This window comes from Gymnodraco acuticeps, unplaced genomic scaffold (genome assembly GCF_902827175.1).
Source record: "Gymnodraco acuticeps unplaced genomic scaffold, fGymAcu1.1, whole genome shotgun sequence".
NCBI lineage: Eukaryota > Metazoa > Chordata > Actinopteri > Perciformes > Bathydraconidae > Gymnodraco > Gymnodraco acuticeps.
In genome coordinates, this window is record NW_022991180.1 from 1,345,791 (window position 1) to 1,372,052 (window position 26,262).

General features: G+C 39.9%; 1 protein-coding gene across 1 annotated transcript in view; it reads left to right on the forward strand.

Annotated features, from left to right (window-relative positions):
- Window positions 1-23,264, forward strand: part of arid5b (AT-rich interaction domain 5B) — a 58,841-nt gene extending 35,577 nt beyond the window's left edge. The window contains exons 4-6 of the mRNA XM_034237755.1: window positions 197-427; window positions 20,323-20,495; window positions 21,711-23,264. Coding sequence (XP_034093646.1) covers window positions 197-427; window positions 20,323-20,495; window positions 21,711-21,992 — 686 coding nt within the window. The 3' untranslated portion in view covers window positions 21,993-23,264. The remainder of the gene's footprint in view (window positions 1-196; window positions 428-20,322; window positions 20,496-21,710) is intronic.
- The last annotated feature ends 2,998 nt before the right edge of the window (window positions 23,265-26,262 follow it).

The window sequence follows — 26,262 nt, forward strand, 5'->3', positions numbered from 1 at the left end:
TAATAAAACCTAAAGAGAAGTAGTATAGTGAATATGTCATGTTAAATGAAGTGCTGCCATTCTCCACAGATCTTACATGAGGACTTGAAAAACATTTCCCTGCACAGATTTCCCTTTTCATTGTTGAATTTAACTATTTATTTGAATCTCTGTGGACCTCCTAACTCTGTCTCTCTGTATTTTCTGTGTTTTTCAGGCCAGGAGGAGGATGGGCGGAAGGTTTTGGTCCTCAGTTACCCCCAGTATTGCCGGTTTCGCTCGGTGTTAGTGCGTCTCAGAGAGCAGCCGTCCTCTCTGACCATCGACCACACAGTACTGGCACTGGGCGGCATCGCGGCGCTGGGCGGCAGAACGAGCGTCCTGTACTGCCGGGACACCTTCGAGCACGCCGCCCTGCTGAAGTACGAGAGCATATGTGACGAGTTCGGTGAGTTTTGCTTACAGCTGGCGATTAGATACCTTATTATATCAGCTCATCTGCAATACCAACAGCCATTACAGTGGCAGTTTATGGCGTTTGAAGTGTTGCACATTGAGCCCGTGAAACATCTAACTACTCATGTCCTGAGCTCACATGCACTCATTCTCCCTGCACGGTTCATCTCACACTTTCAATTATGTCATTTTGGTTACAATGACCACTTGTTCAACTCTGCTTTTAGTGGGAAATGGACACTGTTTGCTCTTTCTGGGCCAAGCTATTTGACAACAAGAACTGCACTTGAAACCATTTCAAATTGTAATCATGGATGGCAATTGAAATGAAGACCACCGAAGATCAAAAGAAAAGAGCTACTCCAACATTTGGGTTCCAAAGCCAGATGCAGACGCTGTCCATTCACAAAAAGATGTATCTGTAAAACCACAGAAAGAGCATGTTACCCTTTACTGCAGACAGTGCTTTTCTATTCAGGTTACATTACATTACATTACATTGCATTTAGCTGACGCTTTTATCCAAAGCGACTTACAATAAGTGCATTTGACCAGGAAGATACAACTTTGAAGAAAACAGAATCATATAAGTACAACAGGTTTCAAAGAGCCAAAACAGTTCAAGTGCTACTCAACTGGCTTTAGATAAGCCAGTCCTTTATTAGTATATAAGTGCTCTGTTAGCAGTTCTTTGTTAGTGATTCCATCGCTCGAAGTGGAGTCGAAAGAGATGAGTTTTCAGTCTGCGCCGGAAGATGTGCAAGCTGTCTGCTGTCCTGATGTCAATGAGGAGCTCACTCCACCATTTTGGAGCCAGGATAGCAAACCCACGTGTTTTTGCTGATGGGTAAACTATAAAACAGCTCAAAGCTACATTAGCCGCTACTAGCATAAAACACCCAAATCTCCAACAACCAGTGTGAAGTCAAGTTGCTTTATGGGTAAAGTAGGATGCAGTTTTTGACAAGGAAGATTGTGACACATAAGAAAAGACAATCGGTGGTGTTGCTGCATTGATTTGCATCCTTTTATCTTTACATTACATTACATGTTAGACGCTTTAATCCAAAGCGACTTACATACTCAATACTGTGGGCAATCCCCACAGGAGCAATTTGGGGTGAAGTGTCTCAGGGACACAACGACATGCTGACTGCAGTGGGGTTTGAACCTGTGACCCGCTGATCCGAACACCTACACACAACCCACTGCGCCACACACCTCCACACAAACTTTAAACTTGCAATTGTGAGACCATTGCTGCTGTCAAATGAGGTGTTTCACTAGAGTAATACAATAATATGTTATGTACTTCATAAAGGAATACCAAATCCTTTAGTTAAAGAAAAATATTTTAAAAATGCTAAATTTGGAGATGCATTGTTTTCACTGCTAAACAAACCAAAACCTTTTTGAACACCTCTCACTTGGCTCGGATGAAATGACTATAACATACACAAAATAGTGATAAACAGATTTCAGGATTTCTATATTTGTATTTTAGTCCTTGCCGTGGGGTGTAGATGTTACATTTTCCGTAGCAGTTATTTGGATTTGTGTACATATCATCAGTTTTTGTTCATTTCAGTCATCACTTTTATTTGTCATTTTCGTTCAATTCAATACAACACAATTCATCATCATTGGCTTTCAATATGTTTTCCATTCAGTCTCTGTTTATGAACACAAGTGACCGCCATTCACAACCAGTCACACCTCAGAAAAGCATTCTGTGGCTGTAGTGAGGAATTTGAAGTGCTGGAACATGTCTATTTGCCATTCACCGTGCTTTCCCTGCCGCTTACGAATCCACACATTGTATTAACCCCGAGCTGGGCTTAAACAAAAGCAGTAATATGATTCATCTCTCTTTATATTTCCTCTGCTCTCTAGCACAGCGCAGCTCAGCGGGCTCTTGTGCAGCGTCAATTTGACATTCACAGTAACGGCTCCTCTGGTCAAAAGCCATTGTTTTTCTTTTCCTGTAAATTTGCCAGTAGGTAATTGCATTTTAAGAGAGCAGCAGAGGTGAGACCAGAAGGGAAAACGGTTTTAGGCTCTGGAAAATAAGTTATGAATAGTAACGCTAACATCCTGTGGCTGCTATTGCTCATTCACTTGGCTGAATAATGCCATTCCTCTGTGAGCCACATTTAAGCTAAAGGTTTATTCTCAGAGCCTAAGGGACTTCTATGTCTCCTTTTTGACTAGCGCAGCCACATTTCTAATGTTATTCACACGTTTACTACGTTTTTGAGCAAGCCTGTATTTCTTCTTGAATTGCTGCTAGGTGATTTGTTTTAAAACAGCCGAGCTAAGTAATTTTCATCACTCTGCCAAAGTGAATTAAGGCCTCAAGGGCGTCTACGTTATAGGCAACAACACACACATAAACGTTCTCACATATGTGCTCAGAAACATACACAACTGCTGAGCAAAGTCCTCCTGCCATTACCAGGCAGCATATGAGAAAGCAGCCATAAAAAACATATTAAATCCTCCTTTATTAGGATGAATACCAGCACTGCGGACGTGTAAGAAGGAATACTGTGCAGCTGTGAAATATTAAAAAGTGAAAAATTGATCTGGGGAACAGTTTCAGGACTTTCTTCTACGCTTCTTTGGATGCTAATTCTGACCTTTTGGATTCAGCCAAATCTGCTGTGGCAGCTCTAATAGCCGTCCGTCTTGTATCGGCTAATTCATGAAAGTGTGTCAGGCTACCTCCGGGGGTGGAGAAGGCTCGGGGAGGAGAAGAAAAATGCCTGTTGGTACAGTATTGTGTGAAATGTAGCAATCAGATTAAAAACCTGCCAGTGAAATCCAGTCTATTTTTGATATTCTGGTTATGGTTTCATCCCAGAACTACAGGTACACCATAATCATGTAGATTTATTATATAATCAGCAGCATATTTCTATTTAAACATTGCAGTGTGTACTGATTTATCTGTAATTTAGGAGGTGAGTAATGAAACCTCAGCTGCTCCTGTGTACACAATGACTTTGATATCTTCAATATTTGCTCTCCCGTCACAGCATGATTTAAGGTCGTTGCTGGTTTAACAATGACAGTTTTCGGAGACTGTGTTTTATCTAACTCCATCTATATTCATGTGTCTTTTTTTTACGTCCACGTCACCACCTGCCTGAGCTCCACCGCGGTTGCGTCAGTTAGCAGATCTTAAGTCCTGTGATCCATATTCATGTTCAGCATCGCCTGTCACCCCTGCAGCTGCTGTCCTCACGGGGAATGACACAGATTTTGTTTATAATTATCACGCATTCCCTGCCAGCGTGGATTGATTATACCCAAGCTACTTTGTGTCCCCGATTTAATTTCTTGCCAGGAGGAATATAATATTACCGCTGCACATTGTAGAAAAAGAAAATATAAGTTGGAGGACCTCACTGGCACACATAGAGTACTTATTGTGCGTGCACTGACGTACTGAATAAAAAACAAGCTCTTATATAAACCTGAAAGGTTACAGGCCTTGCATACTGTGCTGTACTATAATAATATTGGCACTGCTGAGGCTCCTCTGCTGTAAGAAACAGCTACAAATAGCTTGAGTGGGCCAGGCTTTTGCCGAGCTGAATGACAGCTGACGTGGTTCAAGGTTTTGTTATTAGCAGTCATGATTCTGTAGAGTATTACTCACTTTCATTTGCCATGGATACTGAGTGTGCCACAAAGCAATAACATAAACATTTGTAGGCTCCACTCAGAGGTGCAGTATATTATATATGTAAACAAGATGTACATTGCAGGATGTCTTGACAGCTACTCATTCGGGCGTCTGTTAAGGAAAATATTATGAGGGACATATTTCCCATTTTCCCTTATTCTGAAGTTATTCCCCTAAACTGCTGACCTTCCTCCCCCTCCCCTCCCCCACTTCTTCAGAAACCCAACACTCCTTATGTGCACATTGCCTAAATCAACAGCATTTTGAAAGTTAGTGAGGCAATCATGTTTGAGGCAAAGCATTTGAGAGGAGCTGCCTGCCCCCCCCCCTTCCCTTTCTCCCCTTTCTCCTTTTCATTTGTCCTATATTCCCCAGGTCTCTCTACTTGGCTCAGGAAATATATATTTCATGCACCGCTCAGTGTGTTTTGTTTGAAATATCTCTCACTCAGTGCCGGTTTGATTTTTATTAAAAAGAAACATTTTCAGTGCAATCCTTTGGAATCCTTTTCTCTGTAATCCTCCAGGGCGAGAGGAGTACAACAACAATTCAATGCCTCGATATATTAACATTGTCCAGATGCACTGATCATAAACAGAAAAGTACTATTTTTGTAATGTGGTGCATGTGTGTGCGAGTTCAGCACATCTGTGGCTGCTTGTGTGTATTTATGAGGGAGTTTCTGCCTGTCTGAGTAAGTTGCATCTGTGTTTGACAGAAAAAAAACATTTCCTGTTCACTTACTCGTTCTCTTTGTGAAACTGATACTGAAATTCTTCACTGCAGTCGGGGAGATGAGGAAAAGGAAAAATCTGAAAAGCAGTAAACATGCAAAAATGTGAAACCTGTACTTTAGGATAACATCTTTTAAAAACATTCATTCCTGCTTCCCTGATTGGGTTGGGTCGCCAGAGGAACGTACAGCATGATGTCATTGTTTCCACAACTTGAACCACTTTCTCGCTCGCTCTCTAAACATGGGATCAGATTAGATGTAATATGCATACGCCAATATCGTCCCATGACAGCGCCGTCTGTTAATGTAATAGGCAAACTGCTTGCTAAGCTCATGTTTTCCCATCTCCTCTGCTGATTCGTGTTAACCACCAGCCCATGAATTTTTCATCGTCCATATGTCGATGGTATACAGAGGCCGTAGAGGAGACGTTTAGAGGAGAAAAGTGCACATATGTCGCTGTATAGTCACATGTCAGAATGAGGACATGGACTCCATGACAGTAAAGGGAGCATCTGCTGGAAGCCTACGCAAACACTACATAGTCATATTCTTACTTATCTGTAAAAGGATGTTTATACAAGGAATGAACGATGCATATTATATGAATGATATAGGGTTATACACAGCATTAATTAACATGCCATGCAATGTGACAAGGCTTAAAATACGATGAGCAGGATGTGTTTTATGTATTGCTTTATTATTTATGGTATGCACAGGCAGAATTGATGCCGCAGCGCTATGTTAACTAAAAGCACTCCATTGGCATCAGCAGCATTAGCAGGACTCTTGGGCTGAATAAGGCACAATCTTGCTGATTATCCCTATTATGTCATCAGCAGCAACACACGAGCTCTACACATATTGCCTTGCATTGCTGCTTATCTATTTTTAGCAAACAGCGCAGAGATAAATAAGCATCTGGCAGGAAGCTTTTCAGAAGTCTGTACGTGTTATTTACAGAGCAAAGAGACACAGAGAGCAGAGCTGGTCAATGATTATTGACTATAGAGGAAGTAAGCACACACATGTTTACTCACAAGTCTTCCTATTTTTGTCTCACCCACTTTACCAGTTTCAGTTTTATTTCCTAACTAAAACCAATTCAAATGGTCCGCGGTCAGACTCCAGATGAGAGCAGTCAGGTGTTGATGCACTTATAAAAGTGGCTTTTAATTATATGTAACTGAGCGCTGACAGCTATAAGCTCAGGAGCAGCAGTGAGTGATTTGCTATTTGTCTTTGCCCTGGGTTTGGCTTCTCAGGCTACATGTTCTGTATCCTCTGATATGCAGATATATGCCTCAGAGGCAGTCAGTACTGTAGGCTGAAAATATATCGCATCCTCCTCAGCATGTTTCAAAACAAACAAACAACAACAATAAACAAATAATAAACAATATTCTTTAGACGTTTTTATAAAAATCTATATTTGTCTTAAAAGACACTTAGATTGATAATTCAAACATCACATATTAGATACGGCAGGAAAGGACAAAGCTTTTTTATGTAATTCCCCACAGTATCATATGATTTCAAGGAGGGATCATGTATGACGCTGTGTTTTCCTTTTAATAAGATTAGATCATTTCGAAAGCAGGATTTATATAATCATGTTAAGTACAGGAAATAGCATTTACACATTTAATTTTCTCTTGAAACCAAACTGAAGACATTGAATACTTTTGTATTTGAGCAATTTCATATCTTTCAGGATGATATGTTCTCTAAAGTGTGAACATCTGTTTGCAGTCACATCTAATCTCTTTATATTGGTGATCCATCACAGTGGAAATGTAGTCACCTTTTCATTATCACACCATCATCACATGTTATTGCAGCTGTGAGTGTTTTGAAATCTCTTGCTGCATTTGCCGAAACTCAGAAATCCTAGATGTGAGAGTTATCTGCCAAACAGGAACCATTCCTAATGAAAGCCACCATCAAATTCACAGTAACCTTAGTCAATGTGTGGTTTTTCTTCAGGGTAGTCAAAACATTAACGATAAAAGAATGTGTTTTCAAACATTGGATGACGTAGTGTCCTTGAACGCACCACCAAAGAGTTTTTAGACTTGCTACTGCTTGCAACTATCACAAGATGTTAAGATGAATGACCTTGTCTCAAATCTTCTCTGTGAGTGATCAAGTACTTTTAAAAATATATATTTCTGCACGTTTATTTTCACAACAAAGTACAATATATGAAATTAATCAAAAGAGTGTATTGTGTGTAGGAAACATAGCTCCCTAAAAGTCACAAAGTGATCAACGACTACGGCTTGAAATAACTTGACAGGTCATTATCAGGCAAGGAGATACAAATATCGACCAACGTGTGAAAATGTTTTGTTTTCAAAGCAGTTTTGTAATTTAAAACTCTGCTAAACCGCGGCGGCATGTTAATTACTTTACACTCGAACTGACCATGCCGACCTCATTCATAATGGCTCGGATCATTATTCCATTAATACACTTGTCAAACGTGGAAGAGCCATTGTTGGCGAGCATGTTTTAAATCAAGCAAGATTATGATTTACATGATAAAGAGACATGGTGGAGCTGGAGAGCACGGCACATTGAGAGTCATATCTTCACAAAATGCCAGATGTGAGTTGTGCTACACCTCCTAAATGTCCGTAATAAAAATGACGGAGCAGCATGTTGCAACCTGGATTCTGACTCATCAGTGTAACTGTAGACGCTGTTTACAAAGTCTCTGCCTGTGAGGCCTGTGTAGGAGCAGCTCAAGCGTTTCTGGGTTAAGTGTCGAGCAGCTTTCACATGTCTGCAGGTACAGACTTGTTGCTGCTTGTTATTCCCTAAAGGAGTTTGTGTAATTTGAGTGACGTCAAAAATCATTGTAACCCCGCTCTTACATGACTGTAGCAAAGTGAGGATTAAGTGATTGTGGTGGATGTTTTTCAGATTTTCTTCTTTCAATATGACTCAGACTTTTTTTTGGTGGGGGGAAAAAACGCCTTCAGGTTCACTACTGGCAGCTGCTTTAAACATTTATCATAAAAAGTGTTATTTCTCGGAATACGCAACTACTGAAAAGCCAAGGAAAGCTTGTTTTGTTCTTTAAATTATTTCTAGATCATCGGAATAAAATACAATTAAATTCACCCCATAAACAAGGAAGGATACAAGTATGCATTGGCCCATTTTGTTATGAGAATGACGATTATTTATAATCACCCTGGCTTAATGCTGTGTAGCTTCTCAAAATGATAGTCCCTATGATTGGGCTCATTGGCGGACTCAATCCCATCTAGTGTAACTAGAGCGTGATCTATTAGAATACATATGTTTTATTGATGTATGGGCCTCGTGTTTATCCTGGCATTCATTTATTTATAGGTCGATGCTGTGATTTATTTTTTTCCTCTAGTAATGAATAGGATAAGCCTTGAAGCTTATCCACTGCTCCCTTTCATCTCCCCCTCCCCTCTCTCTCCCCCCCCCCCCAAACAGTCCCTCCCTGTATCTCTCCCTTTCTCTCTCTAAAAGCCAAATTGAAATACTGTATTTTTAAAGCTGCGGTCCTACTGAGTTGTTGCTGCAGTCTGTCAGTATCAATGATGTGGAAGTGTTTGAAGGTTATCCCGTTTTTTTTCCAGCAAATCCTCCACATTATGTAACTTTGCCTAGTTTTTACATTTGGCACTCTTTAAAAAACAGAGTGTGTATTTGGGACAGTCCCTCTGTGTGCTCCTAACATTTCTTTGAACAATTAGATGTCCTTTCCCCGGAACAATAGTCATTAAGAGCTACTTCCAAGACTTTGGGCACAAGCACGTACAAGCTAAAGTGACTTGTTTACTTGTCGGATATGTACAGCCTGTTTTGTGTTGTAGTGCTTTTGTTTATTTTCTCTTGACTGCAAAGATAGATTATCGGAGTAAATACACACGGAGAAAGATATTGTTCGTTGTTGGATTTTAGTCAAAGAGTTTTTCTCTTGTGTGTGTGGTTTGAGCTAAATACTGGGTGATATTATGAAGTTCCTGGGGGTCAGAGGTCATTGCATTCCTCAGTGTGAGTGTCAGTCAGTGGATCTGGGTTAAGCTTAAACCCAGCCATGTCTCGAATGTGATGTGTGTTAATAAGTACTTAACAGGCAAGGGTACCATCATGAGGCGATCACATGAGGCCAACAGAGTGAACAAAAAGCAGTCAAAAAGTATATCCTCCCCATAATTACAGTTTATTCTGATTATAAATTAAGTTTTGTAAAAATGATCTTGTAAAACATGTGACACTGTGACTGCGTTCCATAATTTTCTATTTACTCTGCAAATGGAAAGCTTGAGTCGACAGCCTTTTTTTATGAGTTTGCGCAGTGGTAAAGTACACACATTCACACCCCTGCCGAAACACACAACCCAATGAATCCGATGAGAATGATTTCATAATCCGTCGCAATAATAAACTTCTTTGAACAGTTTAATTGGCTCTTCCTGGAACGGCACGGCTTCGCTTCATTTGATCTGATGAAAGAGTAATGTTGCTTCTCCCCAGGGGGAGCATGCACAACGGCGCACAAATAATGAATTAAGAACACAACCCTTTTTTTCCTCCAAATGACTGCCATAATAAAGCAGCAAAATTCATACAGCACTTACACCATTTCCCCTCTAAATTGCTTTCATGTTTACTTGCTTATGTATTTAATTTCCAGAGTGCGTTTTAAGTGAAAATAATCCTGATTCCTGGAAGGGAAATGGATTGAGGTCACATGGAAAATTGACTGTCATCTGAAAGCAACATTGTCGTTAGAAACATTTGGAAACGTTCCAGATACATTCCTCATGTGTGAATCTGCAAAGAGCACACTTAATGCGCACTGTTCTCAAAATAGTTTCACTCCTTTGAATAACAAGGAGTGAAATTCGATTTGAAAGCATCTGGCGTATGTAAAAGTAGTTCATGCAAAAGAGGAATATGTCAAATTAAAACTGACAAAGCCTCTGTAGTTTGGGAGGAATATTAACAGGGACAGTCTAAATGGAGAGTCTGTGTACGAGAGCAACAGTATGGTCGCAGAAATGCCAAATACATTATGTATGTACACAAACACACGTTTATCTTAATATTATTATGGTGAGAATATTCCATTTACATACCCATCTGCTAATTGTAACCCCTAACATGCCTGATCCAGAAGGCAAGGAAATGGGTGTAAAACCAACAACCATAAACCACAACCAAAATTATTCTCAACTTTATCCCTGAAAAATCTCTCCCTTGTTTGGCTTGGCAGTAAATCCTTAACACACACATGTACACACACACACACACACACACTTGCAAACACACATATTCAATTTAACTGTGCTCTAAGTTGAAGAAACTAAAATAAACCATTTACACGATATAATAAATGGGTGATTAAAATATGGGAGAGTATTTTTAATTTCCTGGTAAACACACACTTGCTGAGATGTGGGCTTGTCTCCATGGCAACGCTAGTCAGAGCGTGCCCATCCTAGCGTTTTGACAGGTTCTCCTGATGATGATTGATAATTACTACCTGACTTGTTGTCCCCGTCTCAACAAACATATGGCGGGAGCTGCCCTCCGCCATATATCTGCCAAAACGTTCCCTTTTCTGATAATAGCTTTTTAATGTTTAACGTTTTGTTGTGCATGCATAGCAATCCCCCCCCCCCCCCCCCCCCCATACACACACTTTCCCCTCAACCCCACCCTTTTGTAATTACATTTACTGCCGCTCACATAGTTGTTAGAGAAAAGGAACGAGAAATAGATAGCAGGAGAGTGGGAGAAATAAAGAAAATAAGAAAGAGAATTGATTTCACTTTGAATTGATGTGTCCCTCCCAGTGCCGCTGGATTTATACTTGACAAATTGTCAGGATTAACACAAAGAAGCAGCGTTCTTTTTTTACAGTATTGTCACATATTATAATATAAACAGCAGAAAATAGCGGCAGTGTGGTGGGCTGTAGTTTAAAACGCCAAGCGAGACTCTTTATTCCATTTCCATGCACGCAGTATTTTATTATGCAGCGTGTTTGCATGCATAAAGCTCATATTTAGATGCAATTGGAAGCAATCTTGCTATTTTCACAGAGGCCATAGAGGAGGACATCAATCTATAAACATGATTTATCTACTGCGCACTATCTACCCAGGCATTAGCATAGACGCTGTATTGTGGATCTTATTAGCAGACTGAAACCTCAGACTTAAACTTAAGACATGACCGGCATTTTAATCCTCAAGCAAACTCAAATGAAAGATGGAAGTGAATTAGTATTCCTCCTAACGTTTGACTGCGCCTGTGTGTACAGTACAATAAAGCATAATATAAGGAGTTAATAGGACAAAGAAAATATAGTGTCTCGTGTTTTTAGAATATGAAAACAGCCAGTACATGTTTGTGCTTCCAGTCCTCTATAATGATGCATTTTACATTCATTTTTTAATATTTATACGGTTTATTGACCGCAATGACCCTTGTTTCCAGGAACAGGAACACAGCGCTGTCTTTCATTATGCCTCGTCTTCCGCCAGCTGAATCTAATGAACTTATTAGTACCTGATTTGACATGCATGTAGTTCCAGATGCGCGGGACAAACAGCTTACCTACATCCCATTGGCTCATTTAATGTGTGGCGCACCTGCAGATGCAAAAAGCGCGGTGCATCGTGGAAAGCGAAGTCATTTCTTATACTGCGAGACAGAGGTCTGCCACAGGCTACACTACAGACAGGCTCTGTGAAGGAGATAATGATGCATGCTCACACACAGCTGTCAGTCACACGGCTAAAGGGAATGGGCTTTGAGGAAAATAAAAACAGACTGTACTGTAGCTGATATAATGCACTGTTTGTGTAGGTAATGATGGGTCTGGGAAACAGAGTGGAAGAGGATGTCAGAGGAGAGGAGATCTGGGGAAAATCTCCTCGAGCCAGAAGATCTAACATGTCTTTAAGAGCCGATACATCCATTCATATTGAACACATTTGTTTTTATTTAGACAGTTTGATACAAGGATCGTATTTGCTTACTAGTGGTTTCTAACCATGGGGATAATGTGTGTTTAATTTGTTTCCATCCCAAGACAATAGAGGGCTATGATATTTTGTGTACTCAATGATAATCAATGATATTTGTTCAACTGTGCTCATTGTTTTCATATTAACAATATATCAGAAGACTATGTCAAATGGAAAAGGGATCGTTAACAGTGACAAATTCACAGAGAGGATTATTATTACCCAGCAAAGCTCCCGTGGCATTTTACCGTCATTCAACGTGTTTTACTACACACAACTTTACTGTTTCTTTTACTCTAACCATTGTTATTAACCTAGTTTCAAGAATCAGCTGTTTTCCTCTTCCTGTTCACCTGCTCAGCGGCAAACAGCTGACACACTTTACAGCAGGAAGGAGGCTAACGTGTTGTAGCATTTAGCAACTTCAGAGACAAATATTTCCCTGAGCATTTCATGGAGATGTCGCTCCGTATCTGCTGTATATGCAAAACAAAAAAAAGGTTATACATTGGTCTTATATTTTAAGCTTATTTATCTTTTAAAAAAATACTGCTGTTTTAAATGTAATTGTACAACGTGAGGCATCACTACGCAAGGCAGGTTTATCGATCCATTTCAACACAAGGCAATTCAAAAAGTACATTTAAAACAGACACTAAACCCAAGAGAATACCAATAAAACAAGCTTAACAAGAACAATATAAAATACAATAATAAAAGTTACAGTGCACAAGTGACAAAATAATCTATTGAGGTAGAAAAATATCAGATATTTCACAATGTGAGCAAATTAAGTCGACGAGATATGTAAAGTGAACAAATATCATTATAATATGTGCTAAGTGGATGATGGTATGCGGAGGAGCTGCTCCTCGGGGGGGCAGTTCTTAGAGCTCTTTAGAAACAAGCCGGACTAATCCTTTCCCTGCACTCAGGCGCATAGCCTTGTTTACAGTGTTTTCATGTGTTAGTAGTTGGGAAAATACTTCCTTGCACATGTGTTCTCTCCAAAAATACACTGACTCTGAAAACCGGTGGAATATTGAAATTGTCGCTCTCAGTGCTCGGTGGTGTTTACCGCTTTCCCCCCCGTTTGTCTGTCTCTGTGATTCTGTTACTGCTCTCTTCCCTCGCTCGTCTCTCTGTTATATTGCAAGGTGAGGCTGTGTTTGTGTAATAACAGTAACCAGTATCTATTGTCATGCCTAAGAACCAGCCAAATGCATTCCTCATTAAATTCAGAATAGCTCTCAGCCACAGCGGTGCAAACATATCTTCTTGTGTTGCCTTCACGGGCGGAAAAACAGAAAATAACACATATATCTCAGTGTTATTGAGTTTAAACCCCCTGAGGTTGACCTGATATGTAACACTGTACTCGTCTGTGAAATGTTATGCAGTTTATTAATGATGATCTCCCTCTGTATAATCATGAGGAATGAATTAACACTTCATCTATCAACCTACGGAGGTTTTGATGATTAATAAAAACAGTGTACTCTGTCCACCCACACGCTCTGTTTCACTGTGGGAGCATTGTGTCATTTCTGATGATTGCAGCGATAGAGATACTTGAAGTATTAGCATTCATTTGATTGTGTGTGTGTGCTGTCAGGGTGTCTCAGATGACTGTGCTCGGAAACGTGCCTCGAGCACAGGAACAGAGGAATAACTGTCAGATGTGACAAAGTGAGAATTATGAGCCCGTCAGAAATGTTTGATATTAGTGCATTAAAAATGAAGGTGGACACAGTCAGCACTAAAATGATAGAGAGGAGGAAGTGCTTAATGCTCTCTGCTAGTCTCTGGTTGTTTCTTTTCAGATACATCAAATCCTGCCTTTGTTTACATCCATGTTGACTAGCTTCTAGTCTTCTTCTTCCTTGCCTTTGTTGAGACATTTCCTGGCACGTTACTGCCACCTGTAGTCCCCTGCGTGCATCCTCGTGTTTATGCATGGTAAAACAAAACTCATGAAATTACAGCTCAACAGCACTGATAGAGGTCAACATCTCCCCTGGGAGCTATTTACCTGGAGGATAGAAAATAACATTAATGATGTGTCCTGGTGCCTTCCTTAAATCTAACAAAAATGATTATAAATGTGAGCTACATTTGTCATATTAATATGGAAAAACCTGAACATCTCTTTGCACTTGCCACAGTTGCAGAGTTGTCAGTTGTGGAGATTTACATGTAGGAAACAGGGAAAGCTTTCTGAGTTTGGACTAAAGTAGGTATTTTTGCTTGTAAAAATCTCTTATTAATGTAACATTTTAAAGGGTTTGATGCTTGACCCATTTTTAAATGTTTTTACCAGATTCCTGTTTCCTGAATCTCTGGAAATAAGGCAAATTGTCAGAAGTATTGAGAAAATAATAAAATGTCCCTTAAATATTAGGATTTCATCATTAAATACAACATAGATGATTGAACTCTGTTCTCTAACCTACTATTCATATTATGGCAATTCAATTCTAGTAACACATTAAGTTGGTAGGATATGTACTGTGTTCAGGTGATACAGAGTCCATCTTGTTTTCTTGATATTTTGTGCAAGAAAACCTTGTGATCCGAGCTCAATAAACCTAGAAAACACCAGACACAATATTTACTCAGAGAAGAGCGTGAGAGAGAACCATTAAAACACAGAAACTTGATTTTCAGTTGTCTCCCCAAAGCTGTGGTCAGAAAACAGAAACAAGGCATCCTTGATCAGAAACTCTTGAAATCTCTCCAGCCTCTGAGCTCTTTGATGTATCGTGAAGACGCGCCGTCGCCTGTCACTGCCGGCGGAGGAATCAGTCATCGCTTCCTTTTTTCATATTCTCTCTGGTACTACTGCCTTGCTGCTTTGGAGCTCCCTTGTCACACCACGCTGCCTCCAGTGGAGTTGAAATGTTCCACCAAAGTGTAATATCACTCCACTGATCGCACGTTTGAAGCTCTGCTGCTCTATAGATTAAAGTCTGTATGTTGAGAGCTGTTTTGTATCTTGATTATCCTTCTTTATTTGTTGGATTGTATTTCTTATTTTTGTATTCTAGCAGGAGCTGTTATTGTTCCTCATGAATCATAGTCTATCAGTGCTTTTTTTTTCTGGTTTCAATCTAATTTGAAACTCTGCTTCTGTTTTCCATCTCCAATGTTCCCTTTTTTAAGCCGCAGTAATGTTTCATTACCAGAACCTCTTTTTTTTTTCCATACATGAAAATGCATCTGCTCCGAGAGTTTAAAAAAGCGTCCGTCATGGTGCCTAATGTTTTATGACTGGCTGTAAATTTCCACCACTGTAACCCTGTATGCTAGTGACCTTTTTTTTCTTGTGTCTGTGCGTGCGCGTATTCCCAGGTAGAGTTTCATTTAAACAACCGTCCCGTCCCAGGGGAGGGTTCACCTCACCTGCGTGGAAACTTGTCCGTGCTGCAGCTTTGGTCACGTGGTCTGACTCGTATTATGTTTTACAGAAGATTTTACGCTGTGTTTGGTTCAAAATCATTTAAGCAATCTGCCCTTTTACCATGCAACTCATTAAGGACAGCTTTTAAATGGACTGTCTCTTGGAGAGTTCATATGAATTAAAACAGTGTGGATTGTAACTCTACTTGTCAATATCTCTGTGCTGCTTAAAGGTTATTAACACTTTATTTGCTATAAATATATGTTTTAACATTTATTAACAGAATTATTTTATTTCCCTGCCCTTTTGGCCTCCTCCCTCTTTCATTTGTATCCTCGGTGAGACACAACTTGTTGACATAGAAACATAGTTTGATTAAAAACACATGTACTGTATTGTTTTGGATTCTTTTATATCCTCAGGGTCATACTGTACAGACAAGGCCCCGTATTGCAACATGAATGTTACCTTTGGCAGCGAGTTTTGCTGATAATTGCCCAGGGGGTGTCAGGCATTTAGTAAATTTGCAACCAAGTGAGACGACAAAGTATGTCAAAACATGTTTTTCACCTTCCACTTGTTCTAGTCATACTCACTCACCCTCCTCCTCCTCCTCCTCCCTCACCTCTCACCTCTCAGCCTGAACTTGGACCTCATTATAGAGAGAGGAAGTTGAAGTTCAACTGCTGAATTAAGACTTCGAGTGGGGGTTTCATCTAGAAAGGGCAGATAGATAGATCAGTTCTGAAAATGATCCTATTTGAAATACTCCTGATTGAATAAATGGGTTTTTTTAATAGCTCAGCAGGTTTTATAATATGATGTTTTCTGTCATTAGTAACTTTTACACTCAACTGTATAAGCGATTTATTTCAGCCTGACCTTTATGAATTCCCATTAAACGATTAACAGACTCATTTACATAATTTGATTACTGCTAAATATCAGTCCCTGCTGTCCTTAATTTGTTACAATTTAACAAGAATATGAGTCATGCTACTGTAGCAGCTCTGCGGGGCTGCACCGGTTGAGTTTTGACATAAATGCCAACATGTTAACTATCTTAGATTAGCATATTCGCCTGATAAGAGTTCCTAATAGCACTTGACAAAAATGACAGGAAATGTACCTGGAAAACCTTTTGTTTATTATTTATACGTAAATAAAGACCTTATACTGAGTTGTCAGAGTATATCCAGATAACTGTTTATATCTAAAGAACCATGAATATCTGAACCAAACTCTCTCAAACTACCTCATGTTGTTACTTAAGCAAAAGTCAGGGAATCAACAAAGTCAGAACATGTTATGAGGAAACATGAATATTTTTACAAAACGTTGCAGTTGATATTTCAGTTTGGCCAAAGTGGTGGAGCGACCAAACAACCAAAAGTACCGTCTCTTAACCCAAACCGCTAGTGTGGCTAAAAATAAGAAACCACTGCACACCATCTGTAGCTGCGACAGATTATTTCAGTCATTTTCCAAAATTCCAAATGAAAGGATGAGATGCCTGCTAAACTTATTAAATACAAGTACTTCTTTAATTTCCATTTGCCAATTAAATACAAAAATGATGCTCACCATTAGAGCAATAATCAGTCCATCTGATTCAAAGAGGATTTGTGCAACCGCCCCACTTTCAAAGAGACAATCGTTGTACACATGTAAATATTGAGCTTTTTTTTTCTCAGTCAATTTTGAGAGAGCGTTATCAACCAAGGCATCCATCAGTTAAATTCTCCAGCCAGCTTGATATGTCTCTCGGTTCCCAGCAGCCTCTCAATCAATCAGGCCATTTTGTTGTGTTTCCCTGTGGCTCCTCGCTGTTGATGCATAGAAGCGTCAGAACCCTTCCTGAGCCGCCTCTAATGAGTTTTTCATTATCATTGACATCAAGTGAATGGCAGTGAAACAGAGGTATTAGGGCTGTATTTAATTGAATCTGAGGAGGGGGGAATTAAGAGACAAAGTCGGGTTGTAAAGCTGTTAACGGCTGCGAGCGTTCAGGGATCAAATAGTCGGGCTGTGCATCTTGCTGCTGACGTCGCTGTGACTTTCGTGACTCGGGGGTTTGTGCTCTGTGACAAGACGTGATGGATTCACACCCCTGGGAACACCCCTTACCTGTGGTGTGTGTGTGTGTGTGTGTGTGTGTGTGTGTGTGTGTGTGTGTTGTGTGTGGTGTGTGTGTGTGTGTGTGTGTGTGTGTGTGTGTGTGTGTGTGTGTGTGTGTGTGTGTGTGTGTGTGTGTGTGTGTGTGTGTGTGTGTGTGTGTGTGTGTGTGTGTGTGTGTGTGTGTGTGTGTGTGTGTGTGTGTGTGTGTGTGGTGTGTGTGTGTGTGTGTGTGTAGTGGTGTGTTGTGGTGTGTGTGTGTGTGTGTGTGTGTGTGTGTGTGTGTGTGTGTGTGTGTGTGTGTGTGTGTGTGTGTGTGTGCGTGTGTGTGTGTGTGTGCGTGTGGAAAGAGTCTTCCTGTCACTTCAAGGCTCATCTCCAAGACATGTCAACGACAGACTAAGAAATAAGTAACTCAGTGAGAAGCTAAACTATTTGGCAGCTTGGTCAGAATTCAATTTTGGTGCATGACTATTGTGCCCATTTTTGGATTATAGAGGGAAGTATCTTGTATACTTAAATTGTCTCTTCTTTTGTACATTGACAAAAACACTCAATGCCCACAGAGTGGTAAAAATACCACATCTCCCTGGGTGCTGTAAAATCATTACCTCGTGATGTTGGCTTTTTTTGTTGCAGACTATAAAACACTGTTTCCATTCTAGAAAAAATCAATCTGCAGAGAGTTGGTCCGTGTTTGATTTTCTTGGTGTTATTCTAAAGCTGATGACTCCTCCCTTATGCAACTGTGCATCGAGGAGAGCACATCAGCACTTCTGCTCGACTTCTGCAGCCTGGAAAGCTCGCCTGACCTTGTGTGCCTTTTTCTGTTTACAAAAGTACATGAATGCACCATTTCAGTTTACAGTAATATTCCACTTATGTTGTTTAAGTTTGTCCTTTATCAATAAGTGGATGCATTTTAACCTGCTCGCTGTCGTGTCACCATGTTTTATGCAGCAGTGTTTTGCTGTAATTGCAGCATTTTCTTACGCAGCAGTATTTAACCTGATGAAATATGTACACAGACAGGCAGGCTATGTAACTCGGTGTAGGGTGTCAGGGGGGTTTGTGATTGGACTAAGAACAGAACCGCACTGAGAGTGTGACCTCACTCAGACCTTTGCGTCGTTTGTTTAAACTGATGTCACATGTTGAAGAATAAATATCCATCGAGTCAAACCTCCCAAATGTCACATAATGTTTCAGTTTGTGTGATTGCATGTGTTCTTTTATATGCAGTGTACATGTCTGGCATGTTGTCATCACTTACTTTTCTCCAGACTTTAGTTGAAAAGCACATTTATTGTAATGTGGCATCTATTTCTGGTTTGTGTTTAAATACAGATGGGTTTCTCTACAGACGCTGTAACATTGCCAGGCTGTATATGCTATGATATGTGGCATTAGTCTTTCCAGTGAATATTATGTGCTTGTGTTTCTCTCCCTTCAGAAATAAATAAATAATAGGGTTTATGTAATTTCTCAGCATTAATGAGTAATTGGCAGAATCAAAGAGGCAGAGCGAACAGCAGAAATAGAAAAACATTGACGGAAGAAAACACACCCAGTGCTTTCTCAGTAAAGATTACTGTGTTGAAAACTTGTTTTTTTAGTGCCAGAGGGATGACAAATGCACAACAAATGTCCTTGGAATTTTCCCTGCACTGTTTCTCCACAGCATCGCGGTTGTGAAAATAACAACATGAAGTGATAGGTTGTTGAGTTATGATCATTTTACCCTTTTTAATGACTGCCTCTTAGTTTTATTCAGCTCCAGTGTTAATGTAACATTTTCCTGATGGGAATTTGATCCGACAAAAATAATCAAAGAGTGCTTTTGGCACAGAACAACCTTGGATGTGATTTAATTGTCATTGCAGATGGAAAGAAAGAATGTTGACGCTGTGAAATACGTGACTGAACTTGGATTATTTGAAGTTTTTGTTTTCTCTTTCTCTCTCTCCTTTGAGTTTATCTCTGTTTGTGTTGCTGCGTGGATGCAAGGCAATCTGCCAAGAAGTTACATTACAGTCGCGGGTTGACATAAACGTGGGTGTACAAAGGACTTGGAGGTCTTAAATACTTTATTGTGTGTGTAATGTGAACTGAGCAATTATATCTGCCAGCCTTTCAAACAAAGAACTCCTATAAGGCAGGTTCATGTGTTTTTAATTAACAGCGTTCAGCTTTAAGACATGAGCTAACCAGAGAAATAAAGCCATGATTATCTGTACATCTGAGTTGCTTTAGTATTAAATAACTCTTCATTATAGCGATGATGAGATGACAGTTGGGAGTGGGACAGTCCTGCTGTAAAGAAACAAGACAATATATATGTTGTTGTGGTCAGTTTTTGTGGCATATGTAACACATATTCTCACAGCAAAAACGTTTTGTTTCCTTTCTGTGGTTTTGTGGGTTAAACAGCATCTGTCATTTACTGTATTTGACTAATTGCTTGATGTAACGACGCCCTTATCTCAAATCTTGAAAATACATCTGTCTGAATTTAAATGTAGCTTCTCTTTTAGCCTGAGAGGGAACTTGAGGATTGTGTTTGCTAAAACAGTGGAGCAATTTGGCAGCCTGCTACCCCATTCAGCACAATGTTGCACTAATCCAGTTTAAAAATAATTAGCTACAGGCCTGTGAAATTCCTTTCCCTGATTGTTAAAGTTCCTGTCATAGCCCCCGTCCTCCTCAGCTAACAGAACATTTTCCCAGGCATTTCTGGCTATAAACAATTATATTCTTCCTGTTAATACTATTTCAAAAGATAAAAACGTCAAATTGAACCAAATGTTGGCAACAAGGAGGTGAAAACACGTCATGATTTCATCACAGAGCTGGATCATCGCACATGTTTCCACCCAAATTGTTATCCTCATTGTCACCGTTTCCTCTTCCTCAGCGCCTAACCTGAAGGGGCGACCTCGGAAGAAGAAGCTGTCCATCTCTCAGAGGAGGGACTCCCAGGGCCTGGCTCAGGGTCAGGGGTCGTCAGGGTCGTCAGGGTTCACCCCAGGGTCGGCAGCCGTGGCAGCGCTAGAGCTCTGCAGTCCGGAAAGCAAAGTTACTACCAAGGTAAGAGAGGACAACATTAAAATATTAAATGATATTTTCACATCCCACTGCCCAACAGAGGTTTGACAAGAGATACAAAAATATTGTCATTCAATAAAAACAATAACATTTTAGTTAAATAAAATATTAAAGGGGCCCCATTATGCTTTTGGGGGGTTTCCCCGTGTGGTAAATAGGTTTTTGTGAATGTAAATGGTCTGCAAAGGCCAACATCCCAACGTTTGTTTACTCCCACAACATAGTGATATCACAATGTAACACCCTCGCTTCTATTGGCTAGCGCTCCAACAGAACGTACATCATAGGTTAAGGGGCGGGACATCTCTAAGCGGTTAACAAATCACAACAGAGCCAGCCAGCTAGCCAATCAGAGTAGACTGGGCTCTGGTTTCAGACAGAGGGTGATAAGAGGTGTTACATAACATTCATTTAACAAGAGTTTTAAACAGTAACAGTCCTCTTTTGTGCACTAGCTCTGCAGTTATTACATATCACACCTTACCTTGTGTTGCCAGCTGGATGCTTTCCATATTATATTTGTAGTACATCTGTATTTTAATTCCACAACTATTTCACTTTGAGAGACACAGCAGGATTGCAATGTTACAGCACATACAGTACATGTAGTAAAATATGTAGCAATGTGTCTGTGACAACCATACCCTTATTTTAACTGAATATGACACAGTTGTACTTGTCTAGTGTAACAACATGAAACAATTTGTATATGGGATTGTTTTACTTGATTAGATCCCTTAAAGGTCTTCTTATAAATGTCTGACATATAGTGATATAGGGCTAACAATTATTCTCATTATTGTATAATCTGCGTATTATATTCTCCATGATTATTAATACAGTGTTAAATGTGCCATTAAGTCCAAGACGACGTCATACCTTTTTTATCCAACATTGGTTATAATATTCAAAGTGAAGGAAATATCCATCACTGCTGGTATTCCTGTGAACTTGGACAAATAAAACAATATTAGCATTTCTCTCTCGAAGCTAGAATCAAACTAATCTGTGATGACAAGAAGAGCGGCTGCATTGATCATCAATGACAGACTGTCTCCGTGGACATGAAGTATATTTTTCTTTTCTTTAACACAGACACATCTCATCCACAGTGTCTGACATCATTTGAATAGCACTCTGTTAAAAGGTTATCATTTTCATCTGATTTCCCGCTCTCTCTCTCCCTCTCTGTTGTAGGTCAAACCCAGCTGTAAAACAGTACCCAACGGAAAGCTTTCAGCCAGACACAAGGCCAACAGCCTCAGCAGGAAATACTCAGCAGAAGAGAAGGAAAGAGGGAAGGAAAGGGAAAAGGAAAAGGAGGAGAGGGACGAGACAGATGATAATGACGAGGAGGAAACATCGGAGGAGAGCCGAGCGGAGGAGCAAGCGTTCTTAGTCGAGCTCTACAAGTACATGAAAGAAAGAGACACGCCCATAGAGAGGATCCCCTTCCTCGGCTTCAAACAGAGTGAGTAGGACAACTTATTCCCTCACTGGCAATGTTTAAACCGTGGAGTGCTATAGTTTGGACTCCGTGGCCTAATAGCAAAGTTTGTGAGGATACGGGTATTTTGGATATTTAGGTCATAAGCATCACCAGTGGGGAAAGTTTAGCAGGCTGCTTGAAGTATTACAGTAAAACATGTAGGAATGGGTGTGAAAAGTACCAACACATTCTAAATGCAAAGAGTCCCAACCGCATATTATTTGACTTTAAAATGTCTTGTGCCTTTGAGAAAAGAAAGTATTTGTTAGTTTAGATAACAGAGTGAAACTGCGCTCTGTAAAAGTCAAACACGATAGTAAGATAAGCGCGTAAAACCCCATTGTGGATTTAAATCTCTGTGCACGTTATCTATAGTTCCCCCATGTTGTGATCAGAAGAAAAAACAAGTACTGCTTTGCATTCAAGTCAAGGGCAGACTGTGTCCTAACTAGAATTAGTAGAGAAGAGAAAATGGCTGCCAACTACTGCAGGCTCCATGCCCAAAATCCCTAAATTACACTGCTGTTAAACTCTAAAACACACATTCAATCTGCAGTGATAATAAACCAGAGGAATAATTGTCCTTGATGAGAAAAATAACATTTTGTGGTTTGTGGTTTGAAGCTTCCTGTCGGAGCCTATTTTGACTTGCTTTTATATCAGAGGAGAATATCTTCTCACAGTTGTCAAAGGGGTTTCCTGTGAAGGCCAAGAACGTCCTCTAACAATATTCAAGAACATCACATGCATGCGAAACACGTCTGCCCGAGATGAAAGATGTTTCAATATAGGTTGGATGCTTAGCTTGCACCCGGTGTGCACGGGACAGAGAGGAGAAGCGTGCACGTAAACATCTTAAAAAGATGAGCTTTTTTCTCTTGAAACTGTGCTCAGTGAATTTGTGTTATGTGTTTCATCTCTGTGCAAGACACATGGGAACGTGGGCTCTCACCTCAAACTGTGGGTTTTAAAAATGTACTTTTTCAGTTGAAGGAAGGATTCACATTTGTGTTCATGTCAAATGAGCCAAGAAAGATGTAGCTACTCACATCAGATTGTAGCGAGACAACACAGGCAAATTAACGAGAGGCAGGGGAGGGAGAGCGATGTCGGCTGAATTTAATAGTGACAGTTTACAGCACAGTAAAACTCATTACTCTAAACTATTACATGAAGGTAAGCTGTGGCCGCCTCGACTCTGCTAACCTCACCGCGGTATTTTGACAATCCTGTCATCTTAACTGCAGACATGTTGTTGCTTAAATAGGTCATTGTTGTGGAGGGAGATAGTGGCAGGGAGGGAGGTAGACTGTTAGACAGACGGAGGGAGGGAGGGAGAATTCAATACCCAATATGTTTTACTTTTAGTTGGCATTTCTCGGTTTGAGATCAGAATAAAGTCGAGGTGCACGCGCCAACTGTTTTACATACAGTACATGCTTTGCATCTCAAAACCAGACACATCATAAGCAGGGCGCTCATTAAATGGTGAAATCATGCTGTTTAAACTTCGTCCTTGGCAGCGAGCACACATCAGCACTTGTAAAGAGGAGCGGGGAAAAAAGGAAAAACACATCATAATTAATACAACAAACCCTTAGATGTAATCAGGCGCTGTTTTCATATTCTTCCCTTTTAACTCGCTACAAATGCTTTAAAAGATCAAAGGACTCGCTTTCCTGTAATGGAAATTGAAATTGTGTTATTTTAGTTGCCTTTGAGTAATAATCGTTTTATGAAGTTCTCCAGAGTTTAACAAAGCAACAGATGGTTGTGCGATTTAGCGAAACTACCCCATGCTTTGTTGGCTGCACCGCTTAAATATCCATTTGATTCACCTCCAAAAAAATCTGAATTTCAACATGGACTATTTATGTACATTACTCTACACCTAATAGCTGCTTTTCTTATTGACTGCAGTTGTGAATCTTTACAGCCCAGCAGAGAGAAATAAACCCCTTAAAAATCAGTCAATCAGCGTCTACCCTCGAATGCCTCGTAACATATTTTAAACCTAGAAATATGAATGCTGGTTTATCACGGTTCCTCTTGTTTGCCTCACTCTCATGCTGCATTTATATTTCACTCCAGGGTTTTTATTAATAAAACATCGTACAGCAAAGGTGCTCATCTGAAGCTAAACACCCAGAATAATCACTAGATATTCACTTTAGGATAATAAAAAAGAAAGAATATATGTAATGCTTGTATTTGAGAGGCTGGAACCAGACTCAGTTTGTGATTTTGCTTTAAAGTTACATAAATTACGCTTTTTTTAACATTCAGGGCAGCAAATGAACAATTATTGTCTTTAGGGATTTATCTGTTGTTGTTTAATTTCAATGTATCAGTTTTTTATTCAGTTGAAATGTCAAAAACAGTTAATAAAATCCAATCAAAGCTTCATTTAATTTAGGTATTTCTCAATATTTCAGCTTTAAAGTAATTACTGATAGTTTATTGATACTAAAAATGGTCGCAGATTATCAATATATCTACTAATCGTCTCAGCTGTAACACATTTAATAATACATCTACTGTATGAAAGATTTCTCCATTCAAGAGACATTTTTAAAAAGGAAAAAGGAGATGTGGCTCTGAGTGACTGCAGTTAACCTGAGGCTAAATTCACACCAGCACCTGTATCACAGGAAACGACTGAAAATAGTCACATTTGAGCAGCAGTACAGTTGGAGAGGAAATAGTTTTGTGCCTTATTCACGCGAGCTGCTGTCCTTCTATATTTTATCCCTTGGCTAATATTGACTTTGCTCTACAGCTGCCGTTATTGAAGTTGTACTGTATGGGTGCCGAAGAGGCGTTGAAAGTAATGAGAGATAGCGTGGATTGAGGAAGAATTAAACGGGTAGTTGTGGTTACATTGTGTATTCTGAATGCCCTTGATCTGCAAGATTAACGGCTAACTGTCGATATGTGTGTGTGTGTGTGTGTGGTGTGTGTGTGTGTGTGTGTGTGTGTGTGTGCGCGTGCGTGTGTGTGTGTGTGTGGTGTCCGTGTGTCCGTGTGTGTGTGTGTGTGTGTGTGTGTGTGTGTGTGTGTGTGTGTGTGTGTGTGTGTCCGTGTGTGTGTGTGTGTGTGTGTGTGTGTGTGTGTGTGTGTGTGTACGCTTCAGTGCTCGGTCATCAGCATGTTATTGTGAACATCAGTTCCAATTTGTCTCCCGCTTTCAGCCTTGTTGTCTAATTGCCATGCCATCGATGTGTCATTGAGGCTGCATTGTGTTCCTGTTTTGTCATCCTTATCTCAGTGATAATTGTCCCTGCCAAATAGAGGGGAATTAAGAAAAAGAAATTGCTAATGACAAGACATCTAAGAAAAAGCATGTTCTCTCATTTCCTTTATCTGTTCTCTTCCCTCCCAGTCCCGTGTGCTATTGTGGTAATTACAGTCGATGCATAACAAGCAAGTTAAATAGACCATCTTTCTGTTTCTACAGTCAGATGCACAATACGCCGGAGTGCTCCGTTCAAACAGAAAACCTACCCAGCTCCCTTTGTTATTCCACCCGAGCATTGACAACGGTAGCAGAGAGGAGGGAAGGAGAAAATCAATGCTGTCAAATGCGGAGATAGGAAAATGTCATTTTGACAAATGCAAGGCTTTGTGTACGTACAGATTGAATTTTGATGGATTTCTCCCAAGGCGAGGCCTCCTTTTCTTATTTATAGGCCTTCATATTAAAATGTTAAACAATGATGTTACAGAAAGCAAATACAAATGTCATTGGCACAAAAAGTCCCTCAATGAACTCGGGTTTCTTTGTTTGTGGGAATCATTTTTCTTTCAAAGCTAGACAGCCATTTGAAGCCTTTCTGAAAGCTCACATGGCTATTTTTAGGAACATGTTACACAAGACTTGTATTTTGATATGGCCTGTCGTGGAGTATTTGCATGGTAAAATCAATGCAAATGAATTTGCATTAGTTCAAACCGAAGTTTGAGCATACTGCCAAGTGTTTGATGCTCGTAATGGTTTTCATTCATACCTGCAGGCTGCAGCTGAGTGTTAACACATCTCTTTGTCAGGTTGAAGCATATGCTGTATTTTATCACATAGCTGCGACAGAACAAGTACTCCATATTCATTTGCATCCTTTCAGCTGAAGTGAAGCGTTGCCTTGTATGGAAATGATAAAAAGCTGTTTTCATTTAGTCAGTCGTGGAATCTGTAATTACTTTATTCCTGTGAGATGCATTGTTCGTGTGAGAATGAATACCACTGTGTTTCTGTTTATCTAT